General features: G+C 41.8%; 1 protein-coding gene across 2 annotated transcripts in view; it reads right to left on the reverse strand.

Annotated features, from left to right (window-relative positions):
* Positions 1-19,970, reverse strand: part of Golga3 (golgin A3) — a 50,384-nt gene that overhangs the window by 19,930 nt on the left and 10,484 nt on the right. For both annotated transcript variants that reach the window (XM_041647871.1, XM_041647866.1), the window contains exons 4-11: positions 18,904-19,016; positions 16,248-16,894; positions 15,522-15,633; positions 11,867-12,173; positions 8,624-8,826; positions 6,638-6,775; positions 2,616-2,777; positions 1,911-2,279 (exon numbers count right to left, since the gene is read on the reverse strand). In XM_041647871.1, coding sequence (XP_041503805.1) covers positions 1,911-2,279; positions 2,616-2,777; positions 6,638-6,775; positions 8,624-8,826; positions 11,867-12,173; positions 15,522-15,633; positions 16,248-16,894; positions 18,904-19,016 — 2,051 coding nt within the window. The remainder of the gene's footprint in view (positions 1-1,910; positions 2,280-2,615; positions 2,778-6,637; positions 6,776-8,623; positions 8,827-11,866; positions 12,174-15,521; positions 15,634-16,247; positions 16,895-18,903; positions 19,017-19,970) is intronic.

Consider the following 19,970-nt stretch of genomic DNA (forward strand, 5'->3'; position numbering starts at 1 on the left):
ATAGAAGGGAAAGAAAGGATGAGGCAGGGGATGCTCTAGAGTAGATTTAAGTCCTTCCCGGAATAGCCAGAGAGGAAATACTTTTAAGTTTTGTGGGCAACATGTTCTTGCAGCAGCTTCTCAGCTCTGTTCTTGCAACAGGAAAGCAGCCAGACACTACATAAAGGATTAGTAGGGTTCTAGTCCAATGAATCTCAATTTACAGCAACCCACATCCCTGTGACTTAACGCATACCAGAGACCAGCCCACCCCTACTACCTGGAAGCTTGTAGAACCTGCCATCCCAGGCCCCAGACTGAGACAGATCTGCACATAAAGTGCCCCAGGGACTCAGGAATGCATGATATATTTGAAGGGCTATTGGTACAGCAAAACTTGCTGCTGCCTTGTTATTTCGTGTGAGAGAAAGAGAGAGATTCTGGGGATTGAACCCTGGTACATATGAGGCAAGTATTCTACCACTAAGTTACACCTCAAGCCCAATAAAAAATGCTTTTGAACAAGTCAGACACCCTACCAGGACTCTTTCGGCACTCTGTATGGTACATCTCCATGATATATGATAGAGATACCCAGACACATAACATTATTCATTCAATTATTATTACATTCTCACATTCTAAAGTGTCAGTGAAGTCATGCTCACCCAACAGCAGTTAAGAACACTGCATGTGATCACAATCTTAGATGGTGGAAAATGAGGTCAGTAAACCCCAGAACCTTGTCTGGACAATTTTTTCTCAGACACCCTTGTGGATATGTGCTGATTCTAACCAGCCAGGTGAGACAGCCAGCACCTGGGCAGGGTAGAAGTTGAAAGACAGCAGTTTCCCTATAAGGGTGTTGACACACCCCTACCCCTCAAGTCAGGAAATAGACTTCAGAACTCCAGGAGTAGGAGAACCTCACTCCACTATGCTGTTACATCTTTAATGAAATCATAACCCAACACAGTAAAATCTCAATGTGATAAATACTTTCCAGTGTCATCCGAGGTCCCTCTTACCACATTAATTGAGAACTCTGACAATTCCCCCTAAATTAATGTCTCCAAGAGAAACAGACCATAATCCCTAATCCTTTGTCCTTACAGAGCAGGATATTCAGGCATAATAATTCCAACACAAGTTCCATTTTCTGAACATCCTTCTTTACTGTTGCGGGAGCTCCTTCCGCTCCTTCAGCCAATAGCCGCTGAGATACCAGCCCATTGGGGTGTGGTCTCTCTACCTTTAAAAAGCAGCCACTTCCCTCTCCTCTCTCTCTTGCTTCCTGCTCTGCTTCAGGTGACTAGGCTCCTTTCCTGATTGTGCAGAGGGCTGTTGTCTGGGACGGTGATCTGTAAGTTTTCCCTTTTAAATAAATAATCATTCTATTAATCATAATTCCAAACTGGTGTGGGATTGTTTGTGACTTATGCCTTCACTTTACTATGTTTTTTTAATAGATTTGTCAATTTCAGTGTCATAGTGTTAGCACACTGCTGTTCCCCATATATGGCCAGCCCAGTGGGCTGTGCTTTTTACACACCAGGACACTGGTGTTAACAGGAGGAACCTGCTATGAACTATCTGTCCTACCTTGAACATCACATCATGACTGGCTTGCCACATGCAGGAAGAAGAAACCAAACCATGTATACTGCAGCTTCTCCTCCAGCTTAAAGTCATAACATAAAGCAGCAAAACCTGTGCTTTCTTGGCAGATACATTTAAAAGTCCCACACAACACTTGTTTTCTCAGTATCTGTTTCCTCCACACCCAGAGGCCAATGGAGTTAAAGGTTAGAACAAGAACTACTGGTTTCCTGTTTAAGAACACTTTTCCATTGGTGGTCACATTTGTAACAAGACATCCCAGAAAAGAATCAGTCTATGGTCCTTCCAGAAAACAACTAAGACAGTATTACCTGGCTGGACTTGACAGCCAATTCTTGTCTCAGCTGTTCCAATACCCCTGATGTCTCTTCAGTATCTTCTTCCAATTGCTGTACTCCTCTGTCAAGTTCCTCCTTGTCATTCCTGGCCGAGTGTAGAGCCACTTCCAAAACAATCTTCTCATTCTGCAAGAAGTGAATTGTGTCCTCCCTAGAGTCAGCCTCTCTCTGCAGCTCCTCTAGCCTTGCTTGTAGCTCGTCATAACGTGTTTGCAGGTCATCAAGAGACTGCCCCTTGGACTGTAGAGCCTCCTGCGTGGAGGTGAGCTGCTTTATCACATCTAGATGCTCCTGCTGAAGTGCGGCAAGCTGCTGATCTCGCTGGAACAATGTCAATTTCACCTGAAAACAAATGATAAACTTAACATGCTGCCTGCCTTCCACCCTGGTACAAGAATTTATATATTTTTGATGTTCAGGATTTAAAGGGTTTTTTTTATGTAAAATTTTTGGATAGAAGAACATAAATAGAAGCAAACCTGGTAGAGTTGGCAACAGAACAGTCTGATAGTGATCCTTCAAATATATTCAACAAACATCCTAAACTACTAATACAACCTGATGCTGGAGATCACACACAGGCTACACATGAATGGCACTGGAACATGCATACCATGCAAAGCCCATATCCAAATAAATCCCTGTGAGCCTGGGGTTCAGGAAGCAGTAGTTACTTGCCTGTTCCAATTGTTGCTCTAGGGACGCTGCTGCATCTGCCACTTTCTGTAACTGCTCCCGTTCACCTTCAAATTCTTCCAGCCTCCTTTGGAGGTCCTCCTCCACCATTGTCTTCGCCTCCTGAATCTGTAAAAATGCTGCTTCCTGATCCAACATGTCAGCCTGAATAAGAAAACAGTGTTTCTTTTAAAGATTTATTTTGTGTATATGAGTGTTTTTTTTAAAGATTTATTTATTATTATGCATAGTCTTCTGCCTGCATGTATGCCTGGATGCCAGAAGAGGGCATAGACCTCATTATAGAAGGCTGTGAGCTACCATGCTTTTGCCAGGAATTGAACTCAGGACTGCTGGAAGAGCAGCCACTGCTCTTAACCTGTGTTATCTCTTCAGCCCATATGAATGTTTTGACTGCATGTATTTATGGGCACCACCTGCATGCTTAGTGCCTATGAGACCAGAAGAAGGCACTGGATCTCCTGAAACTGGAATTAAGATGGTTGTGAGACACAGGGTGCTGAAAATTCAGCCTGAGTCCTTTGAAAGAACAGCAAGTGCTTTTAACCACTGAGCCCTCTCTCTAGTCCTAGAAACAGCAAACAGTCCTAGTCCTTTGTTTGTTTGTTTGTTTGTTTGTTTCTAGATAAGGTTTCACTGTAGCTTTGGAGCCTGTCCTGGAAATTTATTTGAAATTTATAGACCAGGCTGGCCTTGAACTCAGAGATCTACCTGCCTCAGCCTCCAGAGTGCTGGGATTAAAGGTGTGCACAACTACTACCCAGCTAAATATGGCATTTCTTAATAATTTGACTATAAATGGTAAAACCTGACATTGTGATACCTTATTTTTTTTTAAAAAATAAGATAGAGGCTTTCTAATTACATCATATATATGGGGAAAAGATGCAATACACATCTTTGTGAGGTCAAAGGACAACTGTGGGAGTCAGTTCTTTCCTTCACCATGTTGGTCACAGGAACCAAACTCGTCATCAGTCTTGGTGGCAAGCGCTTTACTACTAAGCCATTTCACTGTTCCTTTCACTTTGCCTCTGAGTTGTAGGCCTCACTGAACTACAACTTCCTACGTGGACCAAGCTGGCCTCAAACTCAGAGAGATCTTTCTACTTTTGTCTCCCAAGTGCTGGAAGCTGGGCAATACCTTTAATCCCAGCCCTTGGGAGGCAGAGACAGGCAGATCTCTGAGTTTGAGGTCCGCCTGGTCTACAGAGTGAGTTCTAGGATAGGCAAGGCTGCATAGAGAAACCCTGTCTCAAAAATACAAACAAAAAAGATGAGTGCTGGGATTAAAGATATGTGCCAACACACTGAACTCTTTTTTTTTTTTACTTTAAAATTCAGGTCTATAAGCAGACCATGTTGGTCAAATATTTTCTGAGTGCTGGAATAGCAGTGGGTATACATTATCACACCCAGCTTTGGTACATTCCTTACAGGAAATAATTTATACATCAAAAGTGTCATTGGTTCTTTACAGAGCCTTTACTCATTATGGCTCTCAACATGGTTCTCTCCCATTATCTGAGCCAAATGGCTGTATGCTCCATATGGAGGGGGTGGGGAACAAAAACAGGTAGAACGTTGAAAGGATGAGAAATCAGATGAGCCATCAGTAAGCTGAATTCTGTGTTAACTATCTATGAAAGGTCAGGATCAAAACTGACCCAGAAACATAATTCACAACCATTACGGACTACATTTTTTTAAATATAAAAAATTCTTTTTTAAGCCAGGCAGTGGTGGCGCACGCCTTTAATCCCAGCACTTGGGAGGCAGAGGCAGGCGGATCTTTGTGAGTTCGAGACCAGCCTGGTCTACAAGAGCTAGTTCCAGGACAGGCTCCAAAACCACAGAGAAACCCTGTCTCGAAAAACCAAGGAAAAAAAAAATCTTTTTTACATTTAGTGTGTGTGCAAGTGCACTTCAGAGTGCAGGCACACATATGATGGTGACATTATGGAGGTCAGAAGATAAGCTGCAGGAGTCAGTTTTTCTTCTACCATGTAGGTTGCAGGCATCTAACTTAAGTCAATAGGCTTGGCAACAAGCAACTTTACCATCCTGTCAGTCACTGACTAGATGCTTTATGGTTTCTTCTTTTTTGCTTCTTGTAACAAGAATATCAAACAAGTATTACTATCGATTTTATACAAAAGGAAACTAGGGCAAGAGATGTGGCTTGTGGTAGAAAGCGTATCACTAGCACATATAAGAGCTTATGCTCTGCTGGGCAGTGGTGGCACACGCCTTTAATTCCAGCACTCGGGAGTCAGAGGCAGGTGGATCTCTGGTGAGTTTGAGGCTGGCCTGATCTACAGAGTGAGTTCCAGGACAGTCAGAGCCGTTACACAGAGAAATGCTGTCTTGAAAAACAAAAATACAAACAAACAAAAGAGCTTGTGCTCCATCTCTAACAAGAAAGAAAAGGGGGGGGGGCTAGGAATATAATACAGTTAGTAGAATGATTGCCTAGCACTCACAAAGCTCTGGGTTTGATCCTCATATCACATAAAAAGGATATTGTGGGACATGTATATACTTACAATCCCTAGGACACAGAGGCAGGAGGTTAAGAGTTCAAGGTTATCTTAGTTATAGAGAGTTTGTAGCCAGCCTGGCTACAAAGACCTGTCTTAAAAGGCAAAAAAAGGACTCAGATACGTTTAGGTTAAGAAATCATCGAGGACAGTGGTTCTCAACCTATGGGTCAAGACCCCATTGAGGGGTCATATATCAGATATCCTGCATATCAGATATTTATTTACATTACAATTCATAGCAGTTGTGAAATTAGTCATGAAGTAGCAGTGAAATAACTTTTTTAAGATTTATTTATTTATTATGTATACAATGTTTTGCTTGCATGTGTCCCTGCAGGTCAGAAGTTGGCACCAGATCTTATTACAGGTAGTTGTGAGCCACCATGTGGTTGCTGGGAATTGAACTCAGGACCTCTGGAAGAGCAATCAGTGCTTTTAACTGCTGAGCCATCTCTCTAGCCCAACAATGAAATAATTTTATGGTCAGGGTCACCATAACATGAGGAACTTATTAAAGTGTTGCAGTAAGAACCACTGTTAGGGTGTTACATAGAATGGGATTTGGACAAGCAAAATATACTATATTTCCCATCATCATCTAGAGATAATCTTTAGAGACATAGACAATAGTGAAAATGCCTTTGGGAGAATAGTGGGCACTGCAGGACTGAAGGCAGTTTGAGCACTTACAAACAAAAAACACTATCATCACTGGGAAATACTATTTAACATACAAATATACTTAATCTCCTTTCCCCCATTCATTCTATGGCTAGCTCTGTCCCAAAATAGCAACAATACACTGTACACTGGTAGGAACTCAGGTCCAAGGTTTTAGAGAAGAACTACAAGGTCCCAAGGACACTCAGGCCAGAGAAGATGTGTAATTCCAAAATGATGAACAGCTATTACAGAACACTGCTCAAAGGAATTTTGTGTGTGCGTGATGTTTGCGTGGTGCATGCACATAAGTGAGTGGGAACACACTCATGCATGCATGTATATGTATATGTATACACACACACACACACACATACATATACACAGGCCCAAGGAAGATATTGGGTGTCTGTCTCTGTTTCCATCATACCACCTTGAAGCAATGTCTCTCACTGAAGTGAAACTTGCCATTTTGTGTAGATTAGCTAGCCAACAAGCTCACAGGTTCCTCGTCTCAACCTCCCACAAATGCTGGACTTCCAGGCACATACAGCCACGTCTGACTTTTATGTAACTCATGTCCTCATACTGGCACAACAAGTGCTCTCACCTACTATGCCATCTCTGTAGCCCCAGAAGAATTTTTTGAAATATTACATAATATAGGAAAGTATACATAGTCACAAGATACATTTATTTATGTTCACTTATTGGTAATTTGATTATATCTGTGCATGTTTTACACTAGCAAGAGCCATAGTTAGATAAAAATTATCACTCTACCATCACCACAGCCCTTACCTCAATGCTCTGGAGCTGAACAGCTATGCGCTCTTTTTCCTTGATGGATCTATGCTGAGTTTCTGTCAGCTGATGAGACAGGGACACATTCTCAAGCTTCAGGTGCTCCAAAAGGCCTGCTTGGGTCATCTGTCCAACCTTCAAAGAAAAACCCAGGAGGTAAAAAGGAACTTAAAATTAGCTATCAAGTGTCACATTCTCTCATTTGTCACTAAGATGTGCTCTCTTTGTTAAAAATGGCTACTGGCTGACCTCCTAAATGTCCCCCAATGCAGGGAAAGCTGCCCTTTTGTCTTCCACCCCAGGACTCAACTCCACAAATCCTCTGCCAGCCTACGTTGAACTGGAGCCATGTGGGTCCTGTTTTGGGGAGGGAGGTGCACCAAGAAATCAGGCCCTCACACCTGAGATCATGCAGTTTGGACATGACCTACACTGGAGTTCCCACTTAAGGTACACCTATAAACTAATAACCAAATCCCACTGGATCACCACCAGGTCCAGAGACAATCAAGGCCTAATTTGGCTCACAGTGTCTTTGAGAGAGGGAACTCAGCACCCTAAACCTTCCCCCAAGGGGTGAGCAGGAGCAGCAGAGAGATGCAAAATATGAAAATACTTAAGTGCAAAAGGTCTGTGGCAAGATCTCCCCCACCTCGTGTACAACCCTGGCTGACCTCCTAAACTGACAAGTTCAAGATGGGACAGAATGATGGGCCTCAGAGCTAGAGAAGCTTCACAGAGCAAGGGAGGAAATATAGCAGTTGCTGGGGCTGTGTTTAAAGACAACAAAAGGAAAAGGACTGCCCTGCATCTTCCACCCCATTGAGTACTACAGAAAGCAGTAGTCAGGGACAGAAGCAGCATGAAGAACCCTAGTTACAGATCATAAAAAAAGCAGGAAGTTTCTAAAATCACCACACTCCTTGACTGTGTCACCTTTCAATTTCCCTGACTTACACATGAATTCAACTTCTTTGAATATTCTACACCTAAAGAGCATAGCAATTTATGTCTTCTTTCTTTCCTTTTTCTCTCTCTTCTCTTCCTCTCTCTCTCTCTCCTCCCTCTCCTCCCTCCCCCACCCCTCTCTCTGAGACAGGGTTTCACTGTGTAGCCTGGAACTTGCTTTACAGACCAGGCTAGCCTCAGAGCCCACAGAGAGCCACCTGCCTCTGCCTCCTAAGTGCTGGGATTACAGATATGTGTTTGCATGCTTGACTAAGCTGAATTTTCCAAAGGATGACTGAAAGTGCTCTTTTGCATCTTTAATCAGTATAGTCAGTCAGGCCTGACCTTCAGAGTAAAATATATTCCAGAAACTTGCCTATTTCTCTTGCATGTTGCAAAGGCATAATGCCTAAGTAGAGCTTCCAGATAGTGCCATGCGAAACCATACACATCAGTATTACTTCTGTCTAAAGGATACACAGACCAACACATCCTTTCACACATGCAAATTCAAAGACTGGCTTGTTTAGCTTCTGCTACAAAATAGGAGAGAGGAAAATGTCCCTAATAGGTCCTGAAAGCCAACAGTTCAGGTAGGAAATATCTATTGGTCAAGGCCAAGCAGCCAGAGAAAGATCAAACTCTGACAAGGACTACCTGCCAAATTCTTTTTCATTCAAGAACATCACAAGAAAGAGACTCAAAGCACAGAGGACAGGATGGGAGAGCCTCAAAGTCCAGGACATTTGTGTTTGAGGGCTCGGGTCAAAGGAAGACTGACCCTTTGGTTGAAAGGAAGGAATGAAAAGCTCTTGTAGAGGAGGGGTGTGGTTAGGAAGTAATCATCAGATACTAAACAAAAACATGTATATGGAATCTAAAACCATAAACACCTTTCCCCCCATTTTGGTAGCTTTGAATGTCTTGTCTCAGTCTTTAAGAGTTTTGGATGTCATCATACTCAGTTTAGAAACACCTTTGTAATGCAGGGGAAAGCACATGCCATATCCTTGAAAGAAGTTTCCTGCACTATACCTGGATGTGGGCCACCTCTCCCTGCAGCCTGACCCTGGCTTCCTGGGCCAACGCAAGCTGCTGTTGGTACCACTGCCGGGCATGCTGCAGCGATGTAATTTCAGCCTGTGATGCTTGTAGTTTGCTGGTCAGTGTTGTACGCTCCAGCTGTACTTGGTGGAGCTGACTCTGTAGGGCTGCCATCTGCTGCCGAAGGTCATGCACTGAAAGCAAGCAAGCACAGCCAATTCAGACTAACCAGCACTAACAAAAGCCACAGCTGATTGGTCATCTGACCGAAAGTTGAAGTCAATGGAGAGAAGCAATACAGTTGATGTTGTGTATGCATAGTGGCTATGTTCTATAAAGTCACCAAAAAACAGCAGTGGTGGACAGAGAACCACTGCTCCCAGACAGATAGGGGGTTCCTGTGAGTCCCTCAACATAACAGTTCTAGTAACTGATGAATGTATCTGTTCATTTACCTGAGAGTTTGTTTAAACACACCTTATTTATGTTATTTCTTTACTGAATTATTTCTCTATTATCCACGAATTACTCACCCATCTGTCATGTGCCAGCAGCTCTGTGGAAGTCAGCTACCATGACAGGAAAGTTCCTCCACAGAACAGCTCAGAGTCTCCTCACACACAGAACATCAGTATTTGGAGCCATTTTAAATAGCAAAACACCCCCTTAAGAAAGCCCCAAAGTGGACATGTGACAGTAAACAGATACAAAAAGGACACTTGTTAACAGTCTGACTTGAGGGTAAACAAGAGATCTGAGTGTCACCTTTTCAAAACTACAGAGTTGGAAGAACACATATCAAGTGACTCAAATCTTGGCTAATCCAGCAATGTCCATGAACAATTATAAAAGTCCTATGAGTAAACCTAGAATTACAAATAAAGTTAAGCTGGGAAGAAATTTGTTATAAAATCTGTAATGAACTGGGTGGTGGTGGCAAACACCTTTAATCCCGGCACTGGGGAGGCAGAGGCAGGTGGATCTCTGTGAGTTTGAGGCCAGCTTGGTCTACAAAGAGAGTTCCAGAACAGGCTCAAAAACTACAGAGAAACCCTATCTCGAAAAACCAAAAATTTAATTATATCCTGAATTTAGGAACTATTTGTCTTTTGAAGACGTTCTCCTTCATTTCTTTATTTTTATATGGTTACAGAGACTTGTTAAGTTGTCCAGGCTGGCCATAAACTTTTTATTTCTTCGATTAGCTTTCAGAGTAGCTGGGACTAAAGTTTTGAAGTTATGTGCCACTAAACCTGGTTTCAATGTTTTAGATGATACTGAGAGAGTCAGAGAGAGGTGACCAGTTTGCTGGATAGTTTTATGCCAATTTGACATAAACTAAAGTCATCTGAGTGGACAAAAACTCAAGAAAATACTTCCATAAGATCAGGTCATAGGTAATCCTATAGGGCATTTTTTTTTTTTTTTTTTTTTTTTTTTTTTTTTGGTTTTTCGAGACAGGGTTTCTCTGTGGCTTTGGAGCCTGTCCTGGAACTAGCTCTTGTAGACCAGGCTGGTCTCGAACTCACAGAGATCCTCCTGCCTCTGCCTCCCGAGTGCTGGGATTAAAGGCGTGCACCACCATCGCCCGGCTTTGTAGGGCATTTTCTTAATTAGTCACTGATTTTCTTGATTAGTCCCAGTCCATCTAGGGTAGTATCACCCCTGTGCTGGTGGTCCTGGGGTTCTATAAGAAACCAGACTGAGCAAACCAGGGGGGCAGGCCAGTAAGCAGGATTTCTCCATGGCCTTTGCACTATCTCTTGCCTCCAGGATCCTGGCTGTCTGAGTTCCTGTCCTGACTTCCTTCAATGATGAACAGTGATGTGGAAGCATAAGCCAAATAAACCCTTTCCTTCCTAAGTCATGGTGGTTCATCACAGCAATAGTAACCCTAAGTAGGATACAGTGGTACAAGCTTTTTGGCTTACCACCTGAGAGATGGGAGGCAGAAGGATCCAATGCTCAAGGTCATTCTCAGTAACAAAGCAAGTTCAAGGCTGGCCTAAGCTACATGAGATCATGTCTCAAAAACAAAAACATAACAAAAAAGTATGATTTTTTTATTTCATCTTTTTATTTTATTTATTTATTTATTTTTATTGAAAATTTCCGCCTCCTCCCAGTCTCCCATATCCTCCCCCCTCCCCCCACTCCTCTCCTCCTCCCCCCACTCCCCTCCCCCTCCCTCTCCAGTCCAAAGAGCAGTCAGGATTCCCTGAAAAAGTATGATTTTTTAAAAGAGAATTTATGATCCTTTCTTTTCATTGTTTCAATTCCAAAGTAATGAGACCTCAAAATACTGTCCACATCCAAATCATACACAGAAAGCAGCTACAGATCAGTGTAGGAACTTCCATACTAGGCACAGTAAGCAACTCATCCCAAGTCTATTATAATAGCCTAGGAACACTAGTCCAATGAAAATGGCAGTCCTCAAAGGAACAAAATTAACTCATCTAGAAAATTTCAGATTTTTTTCCCCTAAGAAACTAATTATCAAAAAATCGTCAAAGACTGAAAAATAGCAACTACTAAGGGACTGCTCTGATGCAGGTGGACTTTGCTCTGCCCTGGTGTTAGAAATGAGCTTCTGGGATAGCAGCTCATCACTGTTCTCCTTAGGTCATCACAGCCTCACAGTCTCAGCTGAGAGCACAAAGACTGTAGACACGACCCTCCTCCTCACTGGACAAGAGCCTCACCTAAGAACTCTGTGTTTTTCTATGTCCTGAGGTCTTAGTCTTCAGTCCCAACCCCACTTCTCCCTCTCTATAAAACTCCTATTCAAATAATATTTTCTTAATGTCTGTTTGGTATCAGGGTTTGGCTTAGGTGAAGACTGAAACCAGGGTATCTCTATGAATGACCTCCAAGTTAGCTCCTGAGAGTTACAGACCAACACACTGAACAAAGGGTCACTAATCAACAATATAGGCATTGCTCTTAAATATTTTAGATAACACACGAAATTCATAGGGATAAATGTAGAATAAACACACAGCTCAACTACTCCAAAAACACTAGGTTTAGGGGAAAAATAGAGTAGAAAGAATTATTTCTAGTGGTCAAAAGCCCAGTCAATTTCTAAGATTACAATAGCTATTTTATGCGAAAGCATAGACTTTCTATTTACTTTAGTAATGTAGAGACTCTGTATTAAATGCTAAGCTAACATGAACCTGAAGCTTCATCCACATGATCCAGAAATCACATTTGGGCTGCAGACCTTACCTGTGTTGTCCTTGCTGAGGATGTTTCTCTGCATGTCCTCTACTTTGGCCATCAGTCTCTGATACTGCTCCTCTGCCACTTGCAGGTCATTGTTAGAGGATGCCAGGCTGGCATTTTTAGCTTCTAGCATGTTCTGCAGGTCAGTCATGGCCCGTTCCAGATCCCAGCAAGATTGCTTCAAAGTGTTCACTTCAGAACTAAGGGAGTCTTGCTTCTGCTGGCTGCTGTGACTGTGCTCTACCTGTGCCTGCAGCCTTGTACTCAGGGCAGCAAGTTGGGCCTGTAGCTCAGCCTTCTCTTGAAGTGCCTGAAAATACCCCAAATGACCACAATGGCTTTCATAAAAACAATTCACTTCTATCCACTGTTTTAACAAGGCTGCTGAAACTTATTACATCTACAATTAGTGTTACTTAAAACATTCTACCCCCAAACCAGTCACTTAAACATGACAGTTAGCTATCCCTCATATCAAAGAAGTTGAAAGATCCCTAAGAAATAAAAGCAGTCAGAATCTGATCACTGAAGAAAATCTGCAAAACACCTGCAGAAAAATGCTGCTGTTGTAGAAACTCCAGGGCTGCGCCAGGGTAGATGGAAGAGTGGCACTGAGTAACTACAACAATGCCACAGGACAGAGCATAGAGAGCAAACTTAGCCCAGGAGCTACAGAGGAGCTATGAGACAAGTGAGGGCTGGGTGTGTTACTCGGTGCTAGAGAGTTTGGTTAGCATGCAATAGGACCATAATTCAATCCCTAGCTCCACAAAAGGGGGAGGTGGTTGATAAATAAAAAATTAAAAAGACAAAGACACAGCCACCAGCACATTTTACTCACCCCAAGTCTAAGAGTATGTATAGGAATTCAAGACACTAAAGAAAATTGTGAAGACAACATATTCAACAGAACAAACACCAAAAGGAACTGAAATCAATAAAACTCAACAAGATTTTATTTATTTGCAGTGATAGGGACTAACCCCAGGGACTTATGCATGCTAGGCAAATGTTCTAACTCTGACCTGAACACCAGGTCAAGAGGAATTTAGAGCCAGTATAACTGACATCCACATAAAACTACCAGAGATCTAGCTCTTGAGTTTTGCAGGACCTACTTCACAGGAACGTTAGAAAACAAAGCAAGTGAAGAAGCAAGTGAAGGTACTCAGACCAACCTAAGAACTGAGTACACAGAGGAAGCATAAATGGGGCGAAAAAGTTACATTCTGAATTAGTACAGAAAACTGTGGGCAACCAAACGTTACTCTTAAAACCTCTTACATCACCTTTGAAGACTGTTTTATGTATAGCTAAATTAATTGACTTATGCCTAAGGAATTTTTAAGCATGACATATGTACTTAGCAAAGCAATTTAATCTCACCGCCACACATGACTTTTCATACTATAGTATGTGTTTATAGCCTCAGGTCTCTTGCTATCTCAGCATGTCTGTGTAATGATCCCCCTCATAAAGTGTATAGCTGAATTCCCCTGAACAGACTCATTCTAAACTGCTGACAGAAAGAAAAAATCTAGTTCTCTGCTATTGAGAAAAAAATAAACAAACAAAATTTAAAACAAGCCAGTCATGGGGGCAAAGGCCTGTAATCCAAGCCATTGAGGGGGGCAGGTATGAGGATAAAGAGCTCAAGGTTATCCTTAGCTCCATAGCAACTTCAAAGCCACCCTGGGCTATATGAGAATTGTCTCAAAACAAAGAGGGGGGGAGAAAAGGAGGAGGAGGAGAAAAAGAAGAGGAGGAGGAGGAGGAGGAGGAGGAGGAGGAGGAAGAGGAGAAAGTTGAAAAAACCTGAAAAGCAAGAAATGAAAAATCAGGAATCTAAAATGGCTGAAAGACACTTAAGGAAATGCTCAACATCCTTAGTCATCAGAGAAATGCAAATCAAAACAACTCTGAGATTCCATCTTATGCCTGAAAGAATGGCCAAGATCAAAAACACTGATGACAACTTATGCTGGAGAGGTTGTGGGGAAAAGGGAACACTTCTGTAAGCTGGTACAACTCTTTGGATGTCAGTGTGGCAATTTCTCAGAAAATTAGGAAACAACCTTCCTCAAGACCCAGTAATACCACTTTTGGGTATATATCCAAAGGATGCTCAATCGTGCCACAAGGACATGTGCTCAACCATGTTCATAGCAGCTTTGTTTGTCATAGCCAGAATCTGCAAACAACCTAAATGCCCTTCAATTGAAGAATGGATAAGAAAAATGTGGTACATTTACACAATGGAGTACTACACAGCAGAAAAAAATAACGACAGCTTGAATTTTGCAGGAAAATGGATGGAGCTAGAAAACATTATTTTGAGTGAGGTAACCCAGACACAGAAAGACAATTATCACATTTACTCAATCATAGGTGGTTTTTAAACATAAAGCAAAGAAAACCAGCCTACAAACCACAATCCCAGAGAACTCAGACAACAATGAGGACACTAAGAGAGACTTACATAGATCTAATCTACATGGGAAGCAGAAAGTATAAAAAGACAAGATCTCCTAAGTAAGCTGGGAACATGGGGACCTTGGGGGAGGACTGAAGGGGAAAGGGGAGAGACAGGGAGGGGAGCAGAGAAAAATATAGAGCTCAATAAATATCAATAAAATTTGAAAAAAAGAAATGAAAAATCATTTTTTTAAAAAAATAAATTTATGTATGTGTGTATACATATGGGAGTTCCCACAAAGGACAGAAGAGGGTATGCTAGATCCTCTAGGGCTAAAATTATAGGCAGCTGTGCAGCTGCCTGTTTTGAATTCTATGAAACAACCTTGGGTTCTCTGAAAGAACAGTAAGTGCTCTTAACCACTGGTCAGCTTCTCCAGATTCCCCTCCCCCATAAAAAACAAGACATAGTAAAATTAATATCAGACAAAGCAGACCCTGGACTAGCAAGATAGCTCAGAAGGTAAAGTCACTTGCTTCCAAGCATGATGCTCTTAGTTTGATTCCCCAAACCCATATGGTAGAAAGAAAAACCAAATACTGCAAGTTGTCTAGCATCCACATACATGCCAAAGCAGGTGTATATCCATCTCTGCCGTATACACAAGCACAAACAAACAAATGTAATACCCTTTAAGAACTGAAAAAAAAATATTAAAAAGTAAATGTAGGCTGGGCAGTAGTGGGTGCATGCCTTAATCCCAGCACTCGGGAGGCAGAGCAGGAGGATCTCTAAGAGTTCCAGGCCAGCCTGGTCTACAAGAGCTAGTTCCAGGACAGGTTCTAAAGCTACAGAGAAACCCTGTCTCGAAAATAAAAAAAAAAAAAAAAGATAAGAAAGTAAATGCGGAAGCCACTGCAAAAAGTACTAATGGGGACAAAACGAAACTGTTACTCTATCAGAGAAATGTAAAGCCACCAGGAGAAATAAACTATTAGACTCTCAGGTATATTTAGGACATGCTCTTGGCAAATTCTGACGGAGAAAAAGGGAAAGAATGAATTAGTTATAACACAACTAACACAACTTTGTATATGACCAACATGCTCTACAGACAAAATGTGGAGCATGGACAACTTGGTGATGAATTACACTTAAGGATATCTATAAAATTACAGCAAAGACAAGAAGATATTGTTTTCAAAGATTTGCCTCATTAAGCAACAATCAAACACCCCTTACCTGACTGGCTTCTAAAGACAAAGCCTCCAGCTGTCCTTCAAGTCTCATTTTATCTTTAAGAATCTGCAACATTTCATCCTGTGTTTCAGCAAGAGAGCTCTCCATGGACATACTAGGGGTCAGAAGTATAAAGTCAGGAGATGAGAATTTAATAGTTGTTAATCCTTTATCCTTCTTCATATTGTCCAATTTCTACACACCCCTTCTGCTTCTCTTGTTTTCTGGATCTTTTTGTTTTTGTTTTGTTTTTGCTTTTTTAAAAGATAGAATCCTTCTATTTATTATATAGGAAATATACAGGTCCTCTGTAACCTGAAACTCTCTATGAAGTCTAGACTAATTCTGAACTTACAATTCTCCTGCCTCAGTCTCCTAAGTGCTTGGATCATGGGTATGCATCACTAACACCCACTTCCTCCCAGATTTTAAAATAAAAAAGTAAAAAGTCTTTACAGTGTACTTAATTTTATGTTCAGGCCTCCTATAAAAGAACGTGCTCCAGGAACAGGAGTTTATAAGCACCTTCCCAGGTGCTTAAGAAATAGGTTTATGTGAATATGAGAAAATGGATGCTTTTCATACCACACAAGTGGTTTAGTAATGACTCTACTTATAAAGTGACAGAGCTCTGAGTAGTTGAAAAGCCAATGTAAAGATTGGGGTGCATTAACAAAAACACCTGGCACAAGAGTGGATGAGAGTCCAGAGTCAAGGCTGCTGCCTTACCTGCTGCAGACACTGTCTCTGCGGCTCTGTACCTCCCCATTGACTTCCTGGTTCTGATCCTGGCACTGGGCTGCTGCAGATTGTAGTACATCTTTAATCGAAGGAAACTGGCCCAGGGCATCAGCAGAAATCTCCTGGCCATCAACCATATAAGATGCTCCTGGCATACCCACATTAGCCAGGACACTGCAGGCCCCTCTTGCAGAGAAGCTGCTGTGTGAGGAGCTGTCACTTTCATTTCCATCAGCCTCCAACACACTATCCCCAGTCAGTGAGGTGCTCTCTACACGGTTATCAGTCTCAGGTGACGGGCTAACCTCAGACACAACTGAAGTGCTGCTTCTACTCTGTTTCAGGGAAGCTCCAACAGCATCAGCAGTGGATCCGAGGCCACCAGAGCCACTTGAATCTTCAGTTCTGTAGTCAGCCAGACTCCGAATCTTGCTTGATTTGGAACTCTTTTTCTCCTTAGAATGCGCCAGCAGCCCTAAGCTGCCTACCTTGGGCCCTCGAGGAACACTGGTACGCAGGAAGGAATACTCTTTTGTCACAGCTACAGTACTGGCTCTTGGCAAATTTTCTGGATTTAACATGAGTTCAGGATCAAGTGTACTAAAAAGTTTCATTTTTGTTGCAGGTTGACTGAACTGAGAAGAAAACAAAAGTATGAAATATGATTAAGACTAGCAAGCAGTGTTCTAAAATTGTCATCCATAAAGCATGTGCCAATGAACATTCTTTCTACCAATGGCAGTCGGCCAGACCCTTAGAATGTTGGGTGCAGCTGATCTTTTAATTCTCTTTCTCTCACCACTCAGGTTACATTGAGTAATCAGATTTGACCATCCGGGGCCTGAAACACATCCTTTAATAGCCATCCCTGGAAAAACATTTTAAAGTGAGTAACGGAACAATTCCTGCTCATCTAACTTTCTTGGCAAAACTTTCCTGGCTATCGTCCTGGTTAGTTTCTCAAATATAGAGAAAAACTATTTTTTTTCAAAAAGTCCTATTAAATTAGGTCAACTTTAGTTTTGAAATTATTTTAGTTTTTAGTTTTGAAATTATTCAAGTGGTAATAAGCATCTTTACTCTTATCTGCTTATACATACCTCACTAAAGACATATTGTACCCTTTCTAATTGGGTGAGGAAGATGGTGACACAGGGGTATCATAGTTCAGGCTGATTAAGAACTTGTGATCCCCCTGCCTCCATCGTGGTACTAAGGTAACTGTGTTAAAGCACCCAACTATGTGAAACTCTTGCTCCATTTTAAATTGTTTATTATCATTTTAATTCCCAGATAATTTTTTAAATCATTTTTATTGTTGTAAATTATCTTTTCCAAGGGATCACGGTACGATAATTACTGAATTTTCCCATTAATAAACAGAAATAATAAAGACACTTTCTTTTCTTTCTTTTTTTCTTTTTCTTAAAGACTTATTTATTATGTATACAGTGTTCTGCATGCATGAATTCCTGCAGGCCAGAAGAGGGCATCAGGTCTCATTACAGATAGTTGTGAGCCACCATGTGGTTGCCAGGAATTGAACTCAGGTCTTCTGGAAGAGCAAGCAGTCAGTGCTCTTAACCTCTGAGCCATTTCTCCAGCCCCCAACAGACAATTTCTTAAACCAAATTACATCTAATAACGGTTTTGAGTTCATTATTCATAGTTTTCCAAGGCATCATCAATCTGCAAATAACACCAATTCTAAGGTTTGTTAGGGTTTCTAACTCTTACATCATATACTAGAAATTCCAAAATGGCCTGAGTGATATTTGGGATAAAGGAAAAAGTTCAGCTTTGTATGTCAACATAACTTTCTTTAAAAATTATTATTATTATTTTTGGTTTTTTGAGACAGGGTTTCTCTGTATCTTTGGAGCCTGTCCTGGAATTAGCTCTTGTAGACCAGGCTGGCCTCGAACTCACAAAGATCTGCCTGCCTCTGCCTCCCGAGTGCTAGAATTAAAGGCGTGCGCCACCACCACCCAGCCTAAAAATTATTTTTATTTTATGTGCATAAGTGTTTGCCTATATGCATATCTGTGTGCCATGTGCATGCCTGGTGCCCTTGGAGGTCAGAAGAGGGTGATGGATGCCTTGGATATGGAGTTACAGAGGATTGTGGACTGTCATGTTGGTGCTGGGAATCAAACACAGATGCTCTGGAAGAAAAGCCAGTACTATCTCTCCAGCCCCAACATAACCTTCTCTCACAGGAAAATTTCCATCCTGACATTCTAACAAATTTATGTGATCCCAGGGGAGGGATGGGGGGAGGAATGACAAACATCCTAAACACTGCAGTTAAACACGTGCTAGAGCCGGGCAGTGGTGGCGCACGCCTGTAATCCCAGCACTCGGGAGGCAGAGGCAGGCGGATCTCTGTGACTTCGAGACCAGCCTGGTCTACAAGAGCCAGTTCCAGGACAGGCTCCAAAGCTACAGAGAAACCCTGTCTTGAAAAAAAAAAAAACCCATGTGCTAGAAACTGCTGGAAAAGAACACAAAAGGAAAGGTTGGGATGGAGAAACCAGACAACTCAGATGTGGACTGGACAATCCAGAAGTAAACAAGGACCTTACATTACAGAGCTCACACAGAGGAAACAGACACAGCCCAGACTCCAGCCCAGGAGACCTACCCTCTCCTGCTGGCGCCTTACTCGGTACTGCAGCAGTTGTTCTTCCAGGCGCTCCCGGGCCTGCAGTCGGATCTGCTCCTCATTTTCCAAGGGCAACGGAGAAGCAGTGGAGCCTGCAAGGGAAATGACCATTGACAAGTTGATATCGGGCAAGGTACAGAAAACAAGTTGGCAATCACAGATTGGTTGTTTTAAATTTAATCACCAGTATATTTTAGCTTATAAACCACAAACAGCCATCTATATTTCATGACAGTTTCCAGACTGAGAAAAAACTAGAGCCACAGTCACTGCATATAGATAAGATCTGCCTTACAAGTGACACAATGCCATGATGGGCCTCTTCTCATAACAAAAGATGTATTTTCTTATAAAGTTACACTCCCAACTATGAAGTTACATTCTCAATTGCTGTAATAACAAGCCATAACACTATAAAAATCAAGACCATATTTATTCAAACACTGTCTATTTACAAAACAGATTAGTTTTGCCGTAGCACTTAACGCAGAGTGAAGACCTGGAAGGCTCTGCCTTTGAGGGCTAAGGGCAGCTGCATCAGTTTCCTGACAAATGAACTCAAAGCCAGAATTCATATTCAAGGAGAGTAAGCAAAATGAAAACTTTTAAATCAAAAAATGATTTAAAATGTTTAAAGCCTAACCTTTTGGGAGGTGAGTAACCTAGAGTTACTGCAGCTGCAAACCAAGAAAGCCACTCTAAGCAGGGCTGGGTCTGCGGTTTGATGCTAAGAGCCAGAAGATTGTGAAACACCAGCAGAATACTAAGAGGTCAAAGGTGGGGGTGGGGGCTAATGCAATAATCCAACTATTTTATATACATCACCCTCTTCAGACATGGATTCTAAAGAAGCAATATTTTTAAAAAGATATTTTTCAAAAAGAATCTGTAAGATATGGACTGCTACCAGATTCACTAGAACTTACCACCATGGTAAGCAATCTGTGCACCAACTTTTCAGAGCTACTGTAGTTCAAGTGGTTTGGCCATATGCATGACAAATTCAGGGGTTCTAGCCATTGCATAGATGCCATAAATCAACAAAC

The sequence above is a fragment of the Microtus oregoni genome, unplaced genomic scaffold (genome assembly GCF_018167655.1).
Source record: "Microtus oregoni isolate MIOR12 unplaced genomic scaffold, Mior012 000003F_ref0000135, whole genome shotgun sequence".
NCBI classification, from domain to species: Eukaryota; Metazoa; Chordata; class Mammalia; order Rodentia; family Cricetidae; genus Microtus; species Microtus oregoni.